This window comes from Aplosporella prunicola (genome assembly GCF_010093885.1).
Source record: "Aplosporella prunicola CBS 121167 unplaced genomic scaffold K452scaffold_106, whole genome shotgun sequence".
Classification (NCBI taxonomy): Eukaryota; Fungi; Ascomycota; class Dothideomycetes; order Botryosphaeriales; family Aplosporellaceae; genus Aplosporella; species Aplosporella prunicola.
The window spans coordinates 2153-22618 of record NW_022983634.1 but is presented as its reverse complement, the minus strand read 5'-3'; the positions used below and the strand labels follow the sequence as shown (position 1 = coordinate 22618).

Sequence of the window (20466 nt, the reverse complement as noted above, 5' to 3'; positions counted from 1 at the left end):
TAACAACTAACCGTAGGGTTGAAGCTGTGCGTTGTTAGAGTGATACTGGCTGACAGTTACCAATAACGCAACATTGGAGACAACGGCGAAAATGTTTTCTCCGGCTTTGAAATGCCAGATGATAAATATGTCCACCCAATTGGGAGGTGAACCTTATACATATAACACTTCTCACGGACTAGAGACTGAATTGGCTAAGGACACTCTATTGATTGCAAATCTCAGTAGCAGTTCGGAGCTAAATTGTGCTACGGACTTGGTACTTGAGTATCCTGGATATGGAGAATTCGGTGTTCAAGGCGTCCTGAACATCACCACTTGTGACAAAGACGCAAACGATATCCGCCTTGTTTCTACACTTGTACTCCCTGTCAACACTACAGGACCAGAAGACTCCGAGGAATCATACAACATCACGACATTAGGCTTACTGTGTTCGCCTTCCTTTACCATACATGATGCTCTGATTCAAGTAAAATGGCTCTCTGGCGAAGTTCTCCGATATACAGGAACTCCATCTACTCCGGATCCGGTTGATGTACAAATTTCCACTGATGCCATCTACGCCTACCTTAATAATCCTATGGATGATCGGAGCCAAGATGCGTTTTTACTCGCCGGCGACACGGGCGAGCAACCCCCTGAAGTCAATAGGACAAAAACGGCTGTGAGATACTATTCATTGGTCGGCTCCGATCCTTTCACTGCCTCCTTATTGAGTGATCACGCCAATTTGGATACTGAGATATATCTGACAAACCCACAACTCTTTCAAACCTCTGTGGAGCGTCTCGCGAGTAGGATATTAGCGCAAGTGGTAAATATCCTTTCTCGTGAGAGCGTTTCCAATGATATTGTTGGAATATATAGGTCACTCAAACCTGTGCATCAAATGCGCGGGCCCGCCTTTTGGTTTAACAGATATTAATGGAAGCGTACGGATAGTCGGACCAAAGATGTTTCTCCGCCAATCATCACTGTGGGCACTCGAGGCTTGTTTAGTACTCGTATCAATTGCTTCTATCCTACAAAAAACGATCTTTAGGCCAAAGTCTACAATAAGAGAAGATCCAGGCTCAATCGCATCAATAGCTTTGGTCTTAGCTAACTCACCCAAACTCGTCGAAAGGGTTTTCACACAGCAAGCTTTGACAGCCGAAAAATAAATGCAAAATACCATCACAACCCAGACGTGGAGGCTGCGTTTCGATGGACGTAGCTCCGTATACCTGCAATCGAAAAATGCTTACGAAGAAACTTCAAGCAGAATGCCATCAGGCAATAGTACCAACAGAGGTTTTAGGCCTATACCACTTCGGTTATGGGCGAAATGGGGAGTTATCGCAGCCATTCTCGGTATTATGACAGCCCTGCTTGTTCTTATAAACCGGACGAATTCCCATCATGGCATATGCTCCAATACAAAATCAGCTTCATAAGCCTTCGCATTTGCTCCAACCATCATTCTTCTCCTTCTGGGCTATGCTTGTTCTGGAATATATGGGGCTGTAAGAACACTTTCACTATACAAGAGCCTTTGGAAATGGCCCTCACGCGGAAAACGACCACTTCTGTTCAACCTTCGCGACGCTCCCAGCATTTTTATCCCAGTCCGGACTGTAAGAGACGGCTTAGGGTTCGCCGCCTTTGCTTGCTCGGTCGCCATCCTTATGATTCCTGGGATCAAAATTATCGCCGCTGGTCTATATGGTATCAGACCCATCCAAGCAACATACAACATACAGACTCTAGTAGACTCTAGTCTCGTTGAGGGACTAGAGGACATACTTGCCCAACGGGCTAGATATGGGTCGTCACAAAAACACGATCCGATGGTCTACAGTGCCTCCCAGTATACGGGATGGACTATGAATCCCGAATTTAATATCCCTACACGGGCGGGCATTATCTCCAATATGGTACTCAGCAACATTACTAACGTTGAGGGCTTGAAAAAATCCGCTACAAACATTTCAGCTGCCGAAATCAATCTAAACATTCCTGCGATTTCGGTTGGTGTCACATGCAAAATCCTTCCGTTGGGTGTTGCGGCCAGGTACCATAAGTGCACATCCGGAGAAGCCTTCGAATTTTCCTTTCATTGCCTCCATCACGACTGCGATGTGGGTCTGGCTTGGGACGACCTTTCTGCTGAATCTGGATCAGAGTCATGCAGCTATCGAGAATTTAAAAGATTCAAGGGTTCGACAAATCACGATCGGAAACAAAGCTACAAGATTGTTCTAGCTGACTTCCAAAACATCGAAGGACCAGTTGGAAACACAATATATATCGACGATATATTTGGGAGTTTTGTTGAGCCATATATGTTCAACGTCTTCCTACCAACTGCTAGATCCGTAAGTTGCTGTAGCAACCTTACAAGAATTACAGTAGACACGACGTTTTCACGGAAAAGCAACGCGGATGTTTCTTCATGGAACCCCATTAGGGTTAATACATCAACTATTCGACGCGGGAGCCAATACATTAACTCAAGTTCGATAGCTCCAGCGGCAGCGTATTATAATGGTTTCCCAATAAACCTATTGGACCAAACAGCCTCCGCTTCTGGTAAGATCAGTAGCTCAACACTATGGCCATCACGCAGTAGCGGCACTTCCTTCTTCGAGCTTCTCGCTGGATATGCAGAGTACAAACTCGGCAATCTCACAGCTATTCTAGACCTGGACACATTCATTGCCGCATCAGAAGCCGTCTACACCTCATACGTCACCAACATGCTCACTGAACTCCGTCCGCTCGCTTCGAATGCATCAAGGGCCCCGCCGCAGACATTTTCCGGCACCATAACCTACCCAGAGGCTAGAATCATCCAGAATCTAACACCTACAATCGTACTAGAGTGTTTGCTTGGGATGATGCTGCTGTTTCTTTTATGGGTATCTTTACGGTTTCCAAATGACGCTATCCTTCCGAAGAACCCTGGATCTATTGCTGCGACAGCCTCACTCTTGGCCAACAGTGGGCTTGTGGAAAGGTTGAGGAAAGAGAAAATTACCAGTACACGGGACACGGATCTCTGGAGCCAGAAAGCAGCGCTGGGATGGTGGCCGGTGACGAATCCTCTTCCTAAGCTGGAGGATGTTTCAGGAGACCAGCAATCATTCAGTGATAGAATGGATAGCATTGCGCATGGCAATGGACAAAATGGACACGAGAACAGCACACGAAATGATACTGAGGGTAGTGATGAAGGAGACAGACGAGCTGAAAACCAAGCACTGGACGATAATAATCGCGGCAACGATCACGAACAGGAAGACAACCTCAGGCTAAATGACACAATCTATCCGGTTGAAGGGGGAGAAGGCGAAAATTTAAGTAGACGTGGATCCGCAGACAACGGCCCTACCGAAAATGAGCCCGCAAAAAACCAACCTACCGACAATGAACCTACCAACATCGAATCTACCGACAATGCAGTCATTGACGTTGAACTCAACAACAACAGTGGGCCCAACGACAATGCGTCTACCTCCAATCGGAACAGTGAGGGAGAAACAGACAGACGCCATGACAGCGACCCCAACAACACCTAAAGCAAGCAAGCACAAGATGCCATGCCATACAAAGGCAAATTCAGATGGGGAATCGACATTGGAGACGGAGTTTTGAAGAGAAGCTGGAAGCAACCACCGGAGGATGGCGATGTGTAAAACATCCTTGATTTCCAAGAAAACAGTGAGTTTAAGAGTTATACAATCGTACAAACAGCCACTTACAAAGCAACTGACCGCATATCTAGATAGTGCTAAGTAGTGGCCTTATCCATTTCTTTTGTGTTTGATGATTTATTCTGTCATTTTCGAGAAGTTCGCAGGAAGACGTTCGCTTGCGGAGGTGTCAAATCTAGTTGCTATTTCACAAACATCTATGGTTATACCGTGCACATTTCTTTGCTTGAGTACGCTGAAAACTTTGAAGCAATGATTGTTTAAAAGTTGTGGTAGCACCATTCTAATCACGAAACGTTCTATTCACCGCCTTTAAACATGGCCTCCGCCACAGACCCACGACCAAAACCCAGCGCCGCGGCAAGCACTACCTGCAAACAGCGAAACACATAATGCATACAACCATTATCGTTTTCATATTACGTACAACTTCTTCACCTTTATTCGTTTAGTGCGCAGCTGCACAGTGCGGTCGGACAGGCAAGCAAGAGAAAAAATAAGGAGAAAGCTCCGGGTCGGTTCTATGAGCCCGATGACAGTCCTGCGGGTCGGTTGTGCCGAGTGAGCTTGGTACATGATGGATACGCTTTTGATAGGTCTGCAACGCAATTTGGGGGCAAGTTACGCGTGGTTCGTGACTGTGTAGTACGTAAGATTCTTTCAATAGCGGAATTCTTGGGTACTAAGACAATGTGGATAGCATTGTAAAAGCATTGATTGAATAGAGCTGGCAGACAAAGAGAACCAGAATCACGGGAGCAGCGCATTTTGTTTCAACTGCTTCCACAAAATGTCATTTAGAAGAGTGAAGAGCATGAAGCTATCCAGCTGGAGCATTGCATTGCAGTTTTTGTAGCCAATTTGCTGTCCCCAGAAGAACCGATCGTATGAAACCTCAACTTTTGTGGATAATCGTAAGGGTTTTCCCACACGAAACAACTTTCCTCGTCGTTCCTTTCAGTCCAGTTGTTCCCTCAAAGGAGTTCTTTTCTCTGGCGCTCGATATGAGTCCATTGCGCATCTGTAACCGCAGAAGTTCTCATGATACCAACTTGTTCTAACGAGAGCTTCAGTTGCTTTTGGAGATCGCATGATTTGTGAAAGCTGGCTAGAGATAGTGGAAGTGAGAGTATTTCCAGAGAGAGCAACGTTGTCGACAGGGAACTGACGCTCATGTCTACCTCAGAAACCTGTTTACGACAAGGCCAGAGTCCAAACTTTTGAAGTTGAAGAGTTAAAGAGCCAAACGTTATAGCGTCGCATTGATTTTGGTTAGTCCTGTCTTTGCATATGGTCCAGCCTTCCCTTGACGCAACGATGAAGTTGTCTACGTGTCTGTAGATAGTTTCGAGAAGGCGATGGATCATCTCCCTGCGAGCATCTAGTATGCTGTCTGGAATCTATGTTAACTTACTGCACTACTCGTGATGTACTTCTCGTTAAAACATGTGACCAACCTGTGACACCGGGGGGTAACTTGTCGACTCCGCAGGCGACCGAAGCAAGGACAACGCCAGACGATGTGAAGCAGTTGCGATGACTGTCTACTTCCACATCGCGGAAAAGGCGCGTCAAAATACGTTCAAATTGCTCCAAGTTGCCGTATTCCCATGCGATCCAAAGCCATTCTTCGTGCCCACTAAAATGGATCAAGTGTTCCAGGTCATCCATCCATTTCTTGATCCATGGGCGGATGCACTTGGTTGCGCCATATTTGTCGGTCAGTATAGCAAGATGGACGAGCAGCTTGAAGTCTATCTTTGTAGGGACTTCGGTGAATCTGAGATGGGCAATGTTTAGAAGTAAGGCCAAGGCTTCGGGGTTATCTTCTGGAAGATCGATTTCTCTGATTCCCGTGGCTGATACTTGGGCTTCCTTGAAATGACCTCCTGGGCCGCACAACTTCATCCAGAAGGGAGAAATCAGGGACACGACCACGGAAGATACAACGAAGTTCCTCTTTCCGTCGAGAAGAATGAGCTTGATGTCGCCGAACGGGTGAAAGTAGACAGTTTCAGGCGTTCCATCGGTCGAGTCGGAGCCGGGAGGCTCTGTGCCGTCCAAAGACGCGCTGTCGTCCATTTTGGTGGCCCTGCGAGTGAAGTTGACAGAATTGTAGAGGTTTTGGTCTGTGGCTGCGTCGCTGGAGAAGACACCTAAGCGCCCGTCAACGGGCCGTGCGCCCGCACGCTAGTACTGTTTTGGAGCGTTGTGAAAGAAGGAAGGCGCGTCGGAAGCCTCGACAGCTCCTTAGCACCGCACCGAAGCTCCGACATGTCTCGCATACCACCGTGAAAACACCGCACAGAAGTGGACAAAGAGAGGTGTGCAAGATCGCGTTAGCAACAAAGCGAGCATTGTTTGACTCCAAAGGCCTCCCACACAGACAAGACATCACCTGAATCCGCATCACCACCATCACCACCACTACCACCGCCAGCAACCATTTGCTAAGCAATTAATCACATTCTCACTGTCACCCAAGCCACAGCGCTAGTGCTTTCGAGCTACAAGCCCGCCAACTGCGAGCCTTTCCATTCACTCATCAACACCAAAAACCCTCCCGTACAGCGAACCCGCCTCGCTCAGCCCACAAAGCCACCACTACGGTCTCCAGACGATCACGTTCCAGATTTTCAAAGCAGCAAAAACTAGCAAAATACTGTACAACAGGCAAGAGCAATCAGTGATAGTATCCAAGCCCAACAACAAACGCCATCCTCTCACCCTCAACCCCATCCACGCACAGCCACTCTCCGTGCCTCAACATCATTTCCGCAGCAACAACCGCATCAACATCCCCACTATCTCAACCGCCCTCTCGACAGATACCGCGCGCCCCACACCCACACCTAGCTCCAAAGCCAGCCCCAAAGCCAAACCCATTCGCTTCAAACCCCCCACCACAACCACCATCTCCGCCATCCCACCCGCCACATTCATGCTGGAGCCCAGACGCCAGAACGCCGACAGCTGCGCCCCGCACTGCACCGCACACCACAGACAACGCAAAGCATCGTAGGTAGCCTACCAGACACACGGGCTAGGACCAAGCTGGAGTAGGATGCCGAGGCAAAACCGGGTAAGATAGGAGAGGTAAGATACGAGAGAGAAGAAAAAGCCATGACGACCAGATTCGAACTTCCGGATCAATTCATGCAGCAGCGCATACACAATGGCCATAACCCGCTAAGCTGACAAAACAACAACAATACATCGCTCCAGCACAGTAACGCGCCCTCCTAAACAGCAAAAACACTAACGTCGTCAAACCACGCACTCTTCACATCCCCGATATCAGTGTGGAAGCAGTTTAGCCCCAGAATCAAGCTATGGTCGCCCTCCTGAGCCGTCCACGTCTCATCGAAGCTATACCAGCCAGGCATATCATTGCCATTGTCACCCCAGATGCTGCCGCTCTGGCTCGACCCCGACAGCGAGCACAGCTCGCCCTGCTGCACGCTGAACGACATGCTGATGACGTACGTCTGGCCCGCCACAAACGCCACTTCCTGGCTTATCGTCCCGCCGCCGTACCCCATGTTGGCCCCGTTGTTGTACGTGATTTGCAGCGCGCTGTTGCCGCTGTTGGAATTGCTGGCTGCTGCGTTGCTGTAGCTTGAGCCCCTTTCGGGCGAAATAGACCAGGGCGAGAGGCCATCTTCGAAGCCGGGGTTTTTGATGAGGTTGGTGGGCGTGGGAGTCGCTGTGGTGGTAGCGGCGGTGGGTGTCTCCGTGCTGGGAGTCTCCGTGGACGTTGTCTCCGCGGTCGCTGTTTCTGTTGCGGGGGCCTCGGAGGTGATCGGAACTTCCGTGGTCGTTTCCGTCGCGGAAGCCTCCGAGGTAGTGGGCGCCTCCGTAGTGCTGACGATGGTAGACGTCTCCAGAGCCGTCGGTGTCTCAGTCGCAGACACGTCAGTAGTGCTGGAAGCCTCCGTCGTAGAAGCATCAGTCGTCAAAACATCAGTTGAAATAGCCGTCTCCGAAGCCGATGATTCTGTCGTAGTAGCCGCAATGGTAGCGGTAGTACCAGTTAAGGAAGTGGTTTCCATCGCTAAGGCATCAGCCTCGGAAACACCAGCGGATGTGGATGTCTCGGTAGCCGAGGTTGCAGTTGAAGAAGCATCAGTGACAGCTGAGGTTCCCGTAGCATAGGCATCGCTGGTGCTAGGCGATCCCGTGGTCGAAATCCCGGTCGTGGAAGCGCCGGTAGATGTGGCTGTTCCAGAAGTAGAAACACCAGTAGCAGATGCACTGGTGGTGGTGGTGGAAACGTCCGCAGCAGTGGAAACATCGACAGCAGTGGAAGCAGAGGAAGTCGAACCACTCGCCTCCGAAACCGCATCAGACGTCACGGCCACGCTAGTCGGCTTAGCAGTGAGCGTAACAGTGGTATACGGCAACGTGACAGTAGTAGTGACGTCCTTAGCTGGCAAAGTGACGACGGACGTCTGCGCGGGAAGAGTGACAGTCCTTGTCTGGCCATCTTGAGTCACCGTCTGCGTCTTTGCTTCCTGGACGATGGTTTTGGTGGACGTAGCCGGCAGAGTGACGACAGTCGTCTGCGCGGGAAGAGTAATCGTCGTGGTTTGGCCGTTCTGCATGATTGTCTTCGTTTGGGCGTCCTGGACGACGGTCTGGACTTGTGCACCGCGAGCGACGGTTTGAGTCCGGCCACCCTGAACAACTGTCTGCGTTTGGCCGTTCAGAGTTACCGTCCTGGTCTGGCCGCCCTGAACAACAGTTTGGGCCTGCTCGCCATGACCTGCAGTCTGCGCCGCCACGCCCTGGACAGCCGTCACAGTGATTGTCCTCACCTCCGCAGGCAAAGTCACTGTGCTCCTCGCCGCCTGCACAGTAACCGTCTCAGGCGGCGCAACCTGCGCCGGCACAGTCACCGTACGCACCTCGCCCGGCAGCGTCACAGTCGTGGGCGCCGCCTGACCAGACAGCGTCAATGTGACAGGCTGAGCCGGAAGCGTCAGCGTCTGCGTCTGGACCGCGGGCGGAATACGAATGGTCGAGGTGCTGGTGCGGAGGTCCGTGAAGGTGCTGGTCTGGACGATGGTCTCCTTAAATGCTGTCGTCACAGTCAAGGTCCTGTGCTGTGTCAGTCCATCATCTCGACGGACTTGTGCAGAGGACGACTTACTCGGCGGTGGGGCATTGCGCTTGAGCGAGCGGGCCGGGAAGCGCAGACGCGGTGGCCGCGTAGAGCCCGACTGCCCCGATGAGTGCAGATTTCATCTTGCGCGCGGAATGAGGGTGTGCAAAGGAGTGAGATGGGATTTGGGAAGTGCCCGTGTAGCGGAAGTATCCGTTGGCGCAGATGTAGAAACGGGAACAGAACGACGAGCAGGCAACGAGCGACAACTGTAGACTAAATGGACATAGGAAGAAGAGAAGACAATTATGTAGTATAGGACTTCTCATTTGCGTGCCTCCTTAAGGCATGATTCCGGAGCTAAATCCCTTATGGCGTCAACTAATGTTGTGGCTGCATTAGTTTGCGGCTGAAAATCCGTGCACCACGTGCAAGTCGTAGTCAAGATTGTGCTAAAACCCGGACTTGGCCGACACGATGGACCCAGGTGGAAATGAAGATTGCGAAGCCACCTGCGGAAGCATCTGGACTCTCCGGATCTGCTCCCAGATCAAGATTGATTTAGCACACCGTCGCCGAGACTCGCTTGCTCTTCAACCGCTACTCTTTCTCCAATCCACAAAAACACGATCGTCCAATCCACGCCCATCGCATCCCTCAACTCTATCCCAAGGCCCAGCAATGTCTGTACGCGTTGGACAGTCGCAGAAAGGTCCCCAGTGTTCTCGGACATGCCGACTGCTCACGCGACAGGACAAACAGCTTTGGCGCGTGGAGCGGGCGCGCCAAGGTTGCGCGTGGTTGAAATGGATGCGCGCATCTCGTCGATGCCGGTGCAGCTTCGATGGCAATGAAAGGCCTGTGGCGATGTGGAGGACAAGAGCGCGACCGTGAAGCGTGAAGAAGGACGGAGATGCAAAACGAGACGCGCCGTGACGCGTCAAAACACGCACCAGCCGTTGCCCCGCACGCGACCGCACGCGACCGCACCGCCACATCACATCACATCACGACCTGCAACGTAACCTACCGCAGACACCTTACTTTCATCTGTCCCTTAGCGCCATTGTCTCGAGCGCCGCAAGTAGGCGCAGCAGCAACGACCCAGCAAGCCCACACAATCACTGCGCTGCGCTGCGCTGCTCGTTACGCACACAGGGCGGTCACACAGGCACGAGCATGCCCGTACGCCGTAGAAGCACAAGGCGCCAGATTATTGCGGATGAGAGCCACACAGGTAAGCGCTGGTCAGGCAGGTTGATCGGCAGAGATTGTAGGAGTAGGTAGTGCGCGCGTAGTGCAGGGTAGCCGTAGAACTTTGTCACGAGAACTGAGCAGGAGAGTTGGCTGGCTTTGGTTTGGTTTCTCCGCTCTGGCAGCTGAGCCTCTTCATCAAAGCACCCCGCCTCCACAGGAAAAATCTCATGCCGCGCCCTCACCTCTTCCGCATCAGGTCCTCGACCATCATCTCACGCAGCCCAAGCGCCTAGGCCCCGACAAACTCCCAGCCATCCTCCAACGTCATACCTGCGAAATCATGCATAAGCGACGCGCTAGTAGGCGATGATTGCGGAGCCTCATATGGGTCTTCAATTGGGGGGACAAACGACGGAGTCACGTGAGGGAGTGGATTTGTGGGCGAATGTGACCGGACTGGGGGGCGTAAGGTAGTTGCCTAGGTAGGTGTGTAGGCCGGGAAAGCAGGAGCGGCTATGGTGACTTCGCAAGGGTGTGGTGTGGTTTGCGTGGAGTGGTTAGGCACACGGCGCTCCGATATATACGTTGTCGCAGCTGTGTCTACATAAAGTAGGTCACCAAGCAGCGAGTTCAATCATCCGCAGACGGTGGCCGTTGGCGGGACGGGACTTGGGCGAGCCGTCGAGCCGAACCGAAACGCGGGGGAAACGTAGGTAGTGCGGGGAAACGGGAAGGGCGCGTCCTCTGTGTCTGACACACCACGACACTATGACACCACCACCACCATGCGCGTCGGGCCCTCTGCTCTCTCTCTCTCTCTCTTTCTCTTCGGCAGGCGCGTCGATTTGCTGCTTTACCTCAGTGCGGCCGACGGTTGTGGCATAGGGCTGCGGATCGCGGCGGCGTGGTCAGCGTGCTCGCAAGCGTTGCTGGTCGCAAGTCCTTCCTCGCAAGCCCTGCCCCTCGCAAGCTCGCGGCTCGCTAGCGCTGATGTCAGAGGCGAGGTGAGGTGAGGTGTGCTGAGCCGCTTCCGCGCGGCCAACTCTACGTGCCCGTGTAAGGCTGTCCAATGCGCATGCGACGGTGCCTATGTAAATGAGAACAAGCCATCGACGTCAGCGCGCGCGATGAGGATTACATCCTGGGGTACTTGGGTGAGGAGGGGTGAGGTGAAGTTTTAACGGCCTGCCCTCCACCACTGCCTCCCCCAATTTCCCGTACCGAACTTATACCCAGCAGACACAATGCACCCCCATCTCTCCCTCCCCAGCACCCTCCTCCTCCTCCTCCTCCACGCCCTCGTCGCCCTCCCAGCCCTCGCAAAAAACACCACCACAACAACAACCACAACAACAACAACCACCACAACCGCAAAAGCACTAACCTGGGGTCTCTGTCCCCCCGAAATAACCAGCGCCCTGCCAATCCAATGTGCCGACCTGACCGTCTCCCTCGACTACACCGCCCCAAACAACACGCAAACCCTCACGCTGAACCTGCTCAAAGTCCCCGCCCTGAAAGACACGCCCGCGCGGCGGAGCGTGCTCGTGAACCTCGGGGGCCCAGGCGCATTCGGGCGGGTTGAGTTGGCGAGGATGGCGGAGCAGCTGATGGCGTGAGTACCTAGACAAACCTACACAAACACAAACTCAGGCGCAAGACCTGCCCGCCTGCCTGCCTGCCTGCCTGACTGAGTGGGACTAATTCCGACTCTCCATGCTCACAGCACCTCGGGCGGCTACCACGACCTCGTGATCCACGACCCGCGCGGCACAGCCAGCACGCTCCCCTTCTCCTGCTACGCGAACAGCACTGCCTACGCAGCCGCGCAAGCGCGACATCCGGCGCCTGCGGCCAACGCGTCTGACACGGCGCTAGGCACGGCGTGGGCGACGGCGCGGCTGGCCGTGGAAGCGTGCAAGGCGGATGCTGAGGCCGTGGAATGGGGGAGCCATATCGGGACGGCAGCTACGGCGCGGGATTTGCTGAGCGTCGTGGACGCGCTGGGCGAGGACGGGTTGCTGAGGTATTGGGGCTACAGTTATGGGACGGCGCTGGGCGCGACGGCGGTCGCGATGTTTCCGGAACGTGTGGAGCGGGTCGTGCTGGATGGCGCGATGGATGTGCTGCAGTACTGGGGCGGGCAGTGCGTGTTTTCTTCCTCCTACCTACCTTTCTTTCCCTCTTCGCTACCTCCAGCCAGCAAGCTAACGCCCGCAGCGACACGAACATGTACACCAACACCGACGGCGTATACCACACCTTCCTCTCGGGGTGCCTCGACGCCGGGCCGGCCAAATGCGCCCTCGCAGCGCACGCATCCACGCGCACCGCGCTCGAAACCGCCATCGACGCGCTGCTGGAAAGTGTCAAGACGGCGCCGGTGCCGTATCCCGAGATGGACGTCCTGGTCGACTACACGGCCCTGCGCAACTACCTCCTGCTCGCGCTGTACATACCGCCGGCGTGGGGCGAGCTGGGCGGCGTGCTGGGCGCGCTGCTGAGCTACACCGATGCGGCGGCCTCCTCTACTAACGCCACGGCGTCCAACGCCTCTATTCCCCTCGCGCCCGGCATTCTCGCCCCCATCTTCAACGGCCCCTCCAACCTAGCCGTAACACAGAACGCCGAAGCACGGTACGCGATCAAAGGGTCCGACACCGTTGCGCGGAACCCGTCTTTCCAATCTTTCCTCCCCGTCCTCGCGGACCTCAAGCGCAAGAGCAAGGTCGCGTGGGACGCGACGCAGGCGGCGTACTTTGAGATGCTGGTCGCGCTGTGGCCGTTTGCGGCAAGGGAGCGGTATGAAGGGGATTTTAGAGTTGCCCCGCGGAAGGGGGTGTTGGTGGTGAGTTTGCGGACGGATGTGGTTACACCGTTGGCTGCGGCGGAGGAGGTGGTGCGGAGGTTTGAGGGGGCGAGGTTGGTTGTTGTTGAGGGTGTGGGGGTAGGTTGAGCTCTTTCTCTTTTCTTTATGGACTTTTTGTGTTGTTTGGTTGGTTTTTCGGGGACGTTGTTGTTGTGCGGCTTGCTTTAAGGACTTCGCTAACGACTGATGTTTTTCCCGACACAGCACACGACGCTGACGCAGCCGTCGCGCTGCGCCGCCGAGGCCGTGACGAAGTATTTCCTGGACGGGACGCTGCCGGATGAGGGGACGACGTGTAACGCTGATGTGCCGTTGTTCTCGAACTTGACGTGGCGGGATGTGCTGGGTTGAGATGGGCCGGCGGGGGTGGGGGAGCGGGAGGCGAGGGGGGGGGTTGTGGGTAGGGCGTGAGTAATGAGTGGGTGAGGGAGGAATACCAAAAGAACTGGGGAAGAGCGGGCGCGAGGTATGATTAAAAGGCATGGGTCCCCTGTGTATCTACATACGCGCAGTAAGTATACCTACCCGCTGCTGTTCTCGCAGGTATCTGGCTGCGTGAACGTCAAGCCTTCCGCGCGGGTGGACGGAAACGCTGCCTGCCTTTAATGCGTGCCAGTGCCACCGTGCGCGAAGAAGGTTAAGTTTCTGCTCTGCTTTGCTTGTGTTGCTAAGCGGCCCTAAGGGTGTTGATACGTAGGTTGCTTGCGAACCATAACATAACAACGCTACTAACCAATGTCCTATCCTGTTCTGTGCTGGTCTTCTGGCTCGTCGTGCTCAGACTCGCTGGAGGCGTTTGGTGTGCGCGCTGGTGATTTTGGCTTTGCTGGGTGGGCGAGGGATGCCATGCTTGGGAGCTGTGTTGCGTTGTGTTGTGGCCGGCGGGCTGGCTGGCAGCTAGGGCGGGATAGAATAGATATAGAGTTGGGTTTTGGGTTGGAATTTTGGGGGGGGAGGGGCGTGTGTTGCTGTTTGCTGTTCGTGTATTGTAGGTTTGCGCTATGCTTCCGCTCTGTTTATATATGGGCGGATATACCTAGGTTTTGGGGGTGTGCTTGAAGAGGCGATGCTAATTGGGAATTGGGAGTTCGTTGCTTTGGTTTGGTTTACTGTGGGTTGAAATGGCTAGATGTCGCGCTCTAGGGCTTTCGAGAAGAGGGTAGGTTGGGAAGGGATGACTTAACCCCTGGGTATATTAAATTTGACACCGAGATCTAGGAACATTTGTATTCTGTCACTGCAACCAGTTACTTATATAAACACGCACACTTTCTTGTTGCTAGCAATAAAGCCATTTTAAAGCGAGTACATATTCATAAACAAGAACAGACAAGTACGAAATCAAGAATTAAAGGAGTGCCGTCACTGATACGCAGGTCATATTTCCAATTCTCACAGGAGGAACCGCATAGCGTAGGTAGTATATCGGCACGGCACGCCCGGGCCGAGACCAAGGGTCATGCGCCGATGAGCTTACGCATAATCCACCCCGGCTTTAAGATCGACGTCAGCACCGAGCGCCCTTATCAATTATACGAATCCTTTTTGATAGAACCGCCTAGCGCAATTGGGGATCTTCGGCTATGTCTTGCTCGTGTTGAGGTTGGCTTTAGTGTCACAAGCAGGTTTGATTAGAGTGAGCGCTGAGCCGGGCTTACCGGTGCCCGGCAGCATAGAGATTGCACGAGGTGTCCTACAGAGAGACACTAAGTCGAGATCCGAGCTTCAAAGTACTATTGCGGGGTAGCAAAACACCCATAAGACTCAAAAGCGGCTTAGCCTGTATGGCTAGTTATCCAAAACAGCGAGAAGCTCCGTGTGATGGCGTGCGCTAACCGGAAGCAGAAATCATTCTCGGCTAAAGTTGATAGAACTGACATCGTATGACCCCGCAGGCCTATTGTAACACTGATTAGCCGCGTCCCTGCGAGGCGTGCTTAGATAGGCATTTAAGGCCGCCTCATGTATGGTGATGACCATCCGTCACCGAAAATACGGATACGGGTACAACATCAACATGCTTACTACGCCCTCTTAATGATCTCATGGCGTGGTTGATGTGCTTATTACGCTCTTAATGAGATCATGGTGTGGCAGCCAGGAGCGATTTTACGAGCATGGGCCGATCGAAGGTTGAACTGCTCGGTGAAGTGAAGCCGAGCTTTTTGTCTATATAAAGAGCTGTGGGACGTGGGAAGAGCATCAACACACGCTCACCCACAAGCACCAACAAGACAAACAACCTCATCATGCAGTTCACGATCAACGCCATGACCGCGACAATGGTCGCTCTCCTCCTCCATGGAGCCGTCGCCGCCCCAGCCCTCGAAGCCAGAGGTATTTCCCCCGTCCCACCCCCAAGTCCCTCACTGACAAGCGCGCAGCCGTCCCCTCGCCCAACGGCCAATGCGGCGGGACGACGGGCTACACCTGCGTGGGCTCGACCTTCGGCTCCTGCTGCAGCTCCTCCGGCTACTGCGGCAACACCGAAGCCTACTGCGCGCTGAACCGCGGCTGCCAGATCGCCTTCGGAACCTGCACGCAGCCGTCGCCCAACGGAAACTGCGGCGCCGCAAGCGGCTTTACTTGCAAAGGCTCCAGCGCTGGAAACTGCTGCAGCAGTTACAACTACTGCGGCTCGTCCGATCTGTACTGTGGTGCGGGCTGCCAGCCGCTTTACGGTGACTGCAATGCTTGATTCAAGGCATTGGGTAGAGACTTGGTGTTGGCTATGATTGATGTCGTATGATAATGTAGCTAATTGGTACACTCCTTAATCTAATTGTCTTTTGTATGTTTGATGTGTTGGCGTTGTTGTACAGATCTTGCGTTGTGTCACCGTGCGAATGCTTGTCACTTCTACGGAGATTTTGTTTCTTGGAGAAGATGCGGGCATGAGCATACATGCGTCTGCATTTGAAAAAGTGAATAGGCTGCAAGTGTTTCTTAGCGTAGGCAAGCCAGACATCCAGACCCAAAGCACACGCTCAGAAAAAACAGCAGGGGTATAGGCGGTGAACAAGACATCGAGGACCTGAAACAACCAAAAGGAAACCTAATATAAAGGATGCTTCCTGCAAGTACAGGGTCTGTCGTGTAAGGACTTACTGACGTCGTGTTAAGCAGCCTTATGATCCGCGCTGAGGCGGCCCGAACCGCTGGAGCCTAGATCCACCTCCGGATCGACTGCGCATGCAGTGACGTCTTAATTCTATTTCGCACGCCATCCTTCTGCACCTCAGCCGCATTGTACCCGCGGCTTCGGGTCTCCGGCCGGTCGGAAAGCAACTTTTTATGTTTTTGCTGCGCTGCATAGGCAGGCTTTGTTTCATGTGCTGCAGAGGGACTGAGTATTTGTGATCAATCGGTTTGTGTTGAAGGGGAAGATGCCCATTCATCTCGTTTTTCTTTTGTTGTACTTTTATATCTATGCGTCCAAATTATGACAAGATGCAACATGTGCCCGAAGTGTCTTCTGCATATTTTAAAACTTGATGTCATCGGTGTTGTTTATGCACCGCGCTTTTTCACAATTAAGAAAGTCACACTTGCTAGCCAATCTTTGGTTACATTTTGTAATGTTTGCCAAAGCTTCTACGACACTACACGTATCTTTATTATCGAAATACTTTAGCAGATTTTACAGTATCTTCACCTATTTTCTAAGACTTAACTTTGCCCAGTTTACAGATCCCGAGAGTAGTTAGTATGTGTTGCAGGAAATAGGCAACGCCCGCAAATCAGACGCCTGATTGGCCCAATGAGACGTCTGTTTGGCCCAATCAGTACTTTGATTCGCGGGTGTTGCCTGTTTCCTGCAATAGTACGCCTTCCTTGAGTGAATAGATGCAAGTAGTGATGATTTGGGCAAAGGCAGCGGTAATTCTTGTGAAGTGTTTTGTACTCTCGACTTATCATTTTTGTAGTCACTTGAAAAGCTTGCACTTCCACTGCGTTTTCGTGTGCCAAGGTACAGTTAATTATGATTGGACGCTACCTCAGGATCCCAAGTGAGCATTTATCAGCTGAAAGCGGGGTAAGTAGTAATCTGACAGCCGACGGACGAGCTTACACCTTCATCAACATCGTCCTGCCCACCGCAATCCGCTTCGGTTTGCAACATCATTCCTTGTTTTTTGAATCCTTTGGGGATCTTCTGGCTGAGCAGAGCTACCGACTCGCAACCTTATATCCACTTGTATACCTTTAGTAGTGCTGTCTTCCTATTCTATCAAGATCCACCGCTACGATCCCAACGTTTGCGCAATTGCACGTAAAAATGGACACTCCACTCGATAAATCGACAATAGAAGATTTGGCGTCGACTGCCCAAGACTATTGTTTTTGCAAATCTATTTTCGATGCTTTTCCGAAGCATTCCGATAAACAGTGTCAATTGCTCGACTTCGCCTGGATGTTCCATGCACCATGTACGAATTGCTCCCCGGAAAAAGCATCGGACCAATGTTCGTTCTGCAGCCATCTTCGAATGGAGCACGTTTTGCGATGCATACTTCTTAATCCGAGGTACCAATCGAACTTTGGGAATATGGATATCGCTCTGGGAACCAGTGGAGAAGTACGCAAGCGCCGTCTCTGCCAATTCTGCAGAATGGCAACAGCTATAACAGATCGATTCCAAGACGAGGGAAAGGATGAGCATAGCTTGCTGGTTGCCAGTTTCTATCGAGCTGGCGATTCATTTTGTGCCCATGAGAATGACTTTACCTTCATCGTGCTTTACCTCCACGATCAGCATGGATACGGATGGAAACGGGTTGGTGCAATTGATGTCGTCCAAAGCGGACCCGAAGCGCAGCATTATGTGGAAAAATCTTTGGGTCTTTTGATTCCGGAGGAGCCGAACTGGACGACCTTCTCTCAATGGATAAATGAATGCACAAGCCACGGAGCTCAATGCTCTGTATCCGCCTTGGACCCCCAACCAACGGGCTTCAGACTCATTGATGTCGACAATTTCTGCGTTGTTCGGCCCCCACCTCTGTCTGAATATGCCGCCTTAAGCTATGTTTGGGGTAACACTACCTTTTTTCGAGCAACGCTTGAAAACATCAATACACTTGAAAGGAAAGACAGCCTTTTGAGTGTCGATCTCCCAGCCACTATCAAGGATGCCATGGTGGCCTGCCGTCGACTCGGAAAGAACTACCTATGGGTTGATGCACTTTGCATCGTACAAGATGATATGGAAATGTTGAACGCACAAATAAATCAGATGAACCTTATATACAGCCATCCCTCCTTCACGATCGTAGCATGTGAAGGAAGCGACGCAAAGTACGGTCTCCCGGGTCTCTCACGAAAACGTATGCCGGAGCTCAAGCTACCATGGGGCAACATTGAACTCATCGAACAACCACAGACACTGTATAATTCTCTTACATGGTCCATATGGAATTCCCGAGCATGGACATACCAAGAAGCTATTTTTTCGAAAAGATTACTCTTCTTCCGTAATACGTCTGCGGCCTTTGAATGTACCTCGTCCAAGGCGCTTAATGAAGCTGGGAAAGCAGGCGATGGGACCGGCCATGTCTTTGGTCGCCAACGTGATCTTGGATTTGACTTCTTCCGAGCTGTAAATGGCTACAGTTCTCGAGATATAAGTAATGACGAGGATGTCCTGCATGCTTTCAGTGGTATCATAAATTACCTCTATGGAGACCAACACATCTACGGGATGCCATTGCGGGAATTTGACGCTGCCGTGCTTTGGGTTGACTTCCAATGTATTCATGTACATCGAACCACTCAAGGCGAAGACATGTTTCCAACCTGGTCCTGGGCATCTCTACACGGTTCAAAGTATATTATCGATGATATTGATATTGGCGCAAGTCTTGCGTCCTGGGCTTTTGTACAAACCGATCTAGCCGGTAATCATGTTGTTGTCCCCATCCGCTCATTCCCAGAACAGTCAGAAAGGAGCTGGTCATTTCGAGAGAATGATGACGTCCAAAACCTCGCGTCATTAGGTGCGGCCATAGCCTGGAGGGAAGGCAGCTTTAAAAGAGACCCTCCGTCTTTGCTTTTGGATCGGAAAATCCCTTGGTCACAATTCAAATCATTCGTCTTATCCCGGTGGCCGACATACGAACAGTTCTGGCAAGAATCTCGAGGCGAAAATGCCTATGTGGAAGAGTTCTCAGCCGAAGATATCCAGCTTGCTTCATTTCCTAACCGTATCCTGGTATACACACAATCTGCAACGCTTTGGCTTGTTCCTTCCCGTGAAGATGATATTGAACCTACAAAAGTCTACATTCGAAATGCCAAAGGGAAGAAAATGGGGCGAGCAATACTTCAGGAAAACAACTACAAAGCCTTATTTCCATCTATGGGTTCCGATGAAGAAATACAAATGGAATTTATTGCTCTTTCGACTTCCATCATCGCATACGAATGGACCCCGGATCCAAGCTCTTGGCATGCGGATAAGGGCCTGCCAGACCCGAAAGATGAGGAGGCTGATGCAATGTATTTCCGAAATGACCAAGGAGAGCTGTTAATAAATAGAGAAGGCGCTCCAGAGCTTATCATGATGAACGTTATGATGGTCGAGCAAAGAAATGGGGTCTATCGGCGCTTAGCTTTGGGTATAGTTTCATTCAAGCTATGGATAGAGTCTTGTCCGGTATTGAAGTCGTTTGTTTTAGAGTAGCGGTAATTTTAGTACCTATGGTTGTCTTCTTCTTTGCCTTGTTGCGTTTGGGTATGAGTGTTTAACTTCAAAATCTCTGGTTGCTGCTCTATTAGATGTTCCGCTGGATAGATTTATATGAATACTATACTATTTTCTCTTGCTATGCGCAAATCAAGAAACATTTTTATAGAAGCCTCCCAAATCCGTAAGTTCGATACCTGGTACGCTACTACGACGGCGTTGTGCCTCTTAGCTCATAAGTACGTAAGAGAACAAGTGTTACTACCACATATGGTTAAAACATACGTACCAACTGTGTAGGAATGACGTTCAAGGTTTAGATTCCTGCTAATGCTGACGCCGCCCTATCTACATTCGGTAAGATCTCGTCGATCATATGTATGCAAATCAAACTAATAGTATCGTCCCCAAGTAGATAAGCCTCAATTTTGTAAAGGACTTAATATAATATATCGGCGCAAGGTCAGATGTAAGCACTATAGCCATATACACTTCTTTTCAAATTGACGAATGGTTCTTGTACGGCAGCCAAAGCCGCTAAAACTCTGTCCTTAAAATCGAAGTTTAGGGAAAGCTACACTTCCAGATCCAGAACAATCTAGTTCTAGCAGTACCACAGTTAGTAGAAAAGCTTCCGATGTGCTGTTTCGGATATAAAATGTCGTCGCAATCTATTCCTCACTATTAACTACTGCCATTTGACTTCCTTCAAACTTCAAACACTGCAATCTCATCAAACCCAAAAGCATCCCACAGGCATGAAATCGCACACAATAATCATATTCGCGCTTGCGCTTTCTATTAATGCACTACCCCACGAGCTTCGTCCCTGCTACAACCAGTAAAGTCCCATCAACTCCTAAGCACCTGTAGAAGATTTCTAACAATTGCGAACAGTGCTGATCCTCGAAAC

The 20466-nt window shown here is 51.6% G+C and overlaps 6 protein-coding genes across 6 annotated transcripts; 5 read left to right on the top strand and 1 right to left on the bottom strand.

Moving 5' to 3' along the window:
- Window positions 1-127: 127 nt before the first annotated feature.
- Window positions 128-1108, top strand: K452DRAFT_313959 (uncharacterized protein; the record flags this gene model as incomplete). Its single annotated transcript, XM_033543715.1, has 2 exons — window positions 128-817; window positions 1046-1108. The coding sequence occupies 2 exons, from the start codon at window positions 128-130 to the stop codon at window positions 1106-1108; spliced, it is 753 nt and encodes a 250-aa protein (XP_033391202.1).
- Window positions 1109-1670: 562 nt separating this feature from the next.
- On the top strand, window positions 1671-3563 carry K452DRAFT_313958 (uncharacterized protein; the record flags this gene model as incomplete). The annotated part of the gene is made up of 1 exon (XM_033543714.1): window positions 1671-3563. One exon carries the CDS (start codon window positions 1671-1673, stop codon window positions 3561-3563), a length of 1893 nt encoding a protein of 630 aa, XP_033391201.1.
- Window positions 3564-5234: 1671 nt separating this feature from the next.
- On the bottom strand, window positions 5235-5528 carry K452DRAFT_195140 (uncharacterized protein; the record flags this gene model as incomplete). Its single annotated transcript, XM_033535933.1, has 1 exon — window positions 5235-5528. A coding segment is annotated over one exon (294 nt), but the record flags the coding sequence as incomplete, so codon positions are not given.
- A 5447-nt stretch (window positions 5529-10975) lies between these two features.
- On the top strand, window positions 10976-13255 carry K452DRAFT_260603 (uncharacterized protein). Its single transcript, XM_033538538.1, has 4 exons — window positions 10976-11614; window positions 11726-12145; window positions 12220-12946; window positions 13073-13255. The coding sequence occupies exons 1-4, from the start codon at window positions 11244-11246 to the stop codon at window positions 13217-13219; spliced, it is 1665 nt and encodes a 554-aa protein (XP_033391199.1). The 5' UTR covers window positions 10976-11243; the 3' UTR covers window positions 13220-13255.
- Window positions 13256-15073: 1818 nt separating this feature from the next.
- K452DRAFT_293181 (carbohydrate-binding module family 18 protein) lies at window positions 15074-15937 on the top strand. Its single transcript, XM_033541516.1, has 2 exons — window positions 15074-15205; window positions 15253-15937. The coding sequence occupies exons 1-2, from the start codon at window positions 15139-15141 to the stop codon at window positions 15564-15566; spliced, it is 381 nt and encodes a 126-aa protein (XP_033391198.1). The 5' UTR covers window positions 15074-15138; the 3' UTR covers window positions 15567-15937.
- A 1543-nt stretch (window positions 15938-17480) lies between these two features.
- K452DRAFT_239292 (uncharacterized protein) lies at window positions 17481-19550 on the top strand (the record flags this gene model as incomplete). Its single annotated transcript, XM_033537717.1, has 1 exon — window positions 17481-19550. One exon carries the CDS (start codon window positions 17481-17483, stop codon window positions 19548-19550), a length of 2070 nt encoding a protein of 689 aa, XP_033391197.1.
- Window positions 19551-20466: the final 916 nt, after the last annotated feature.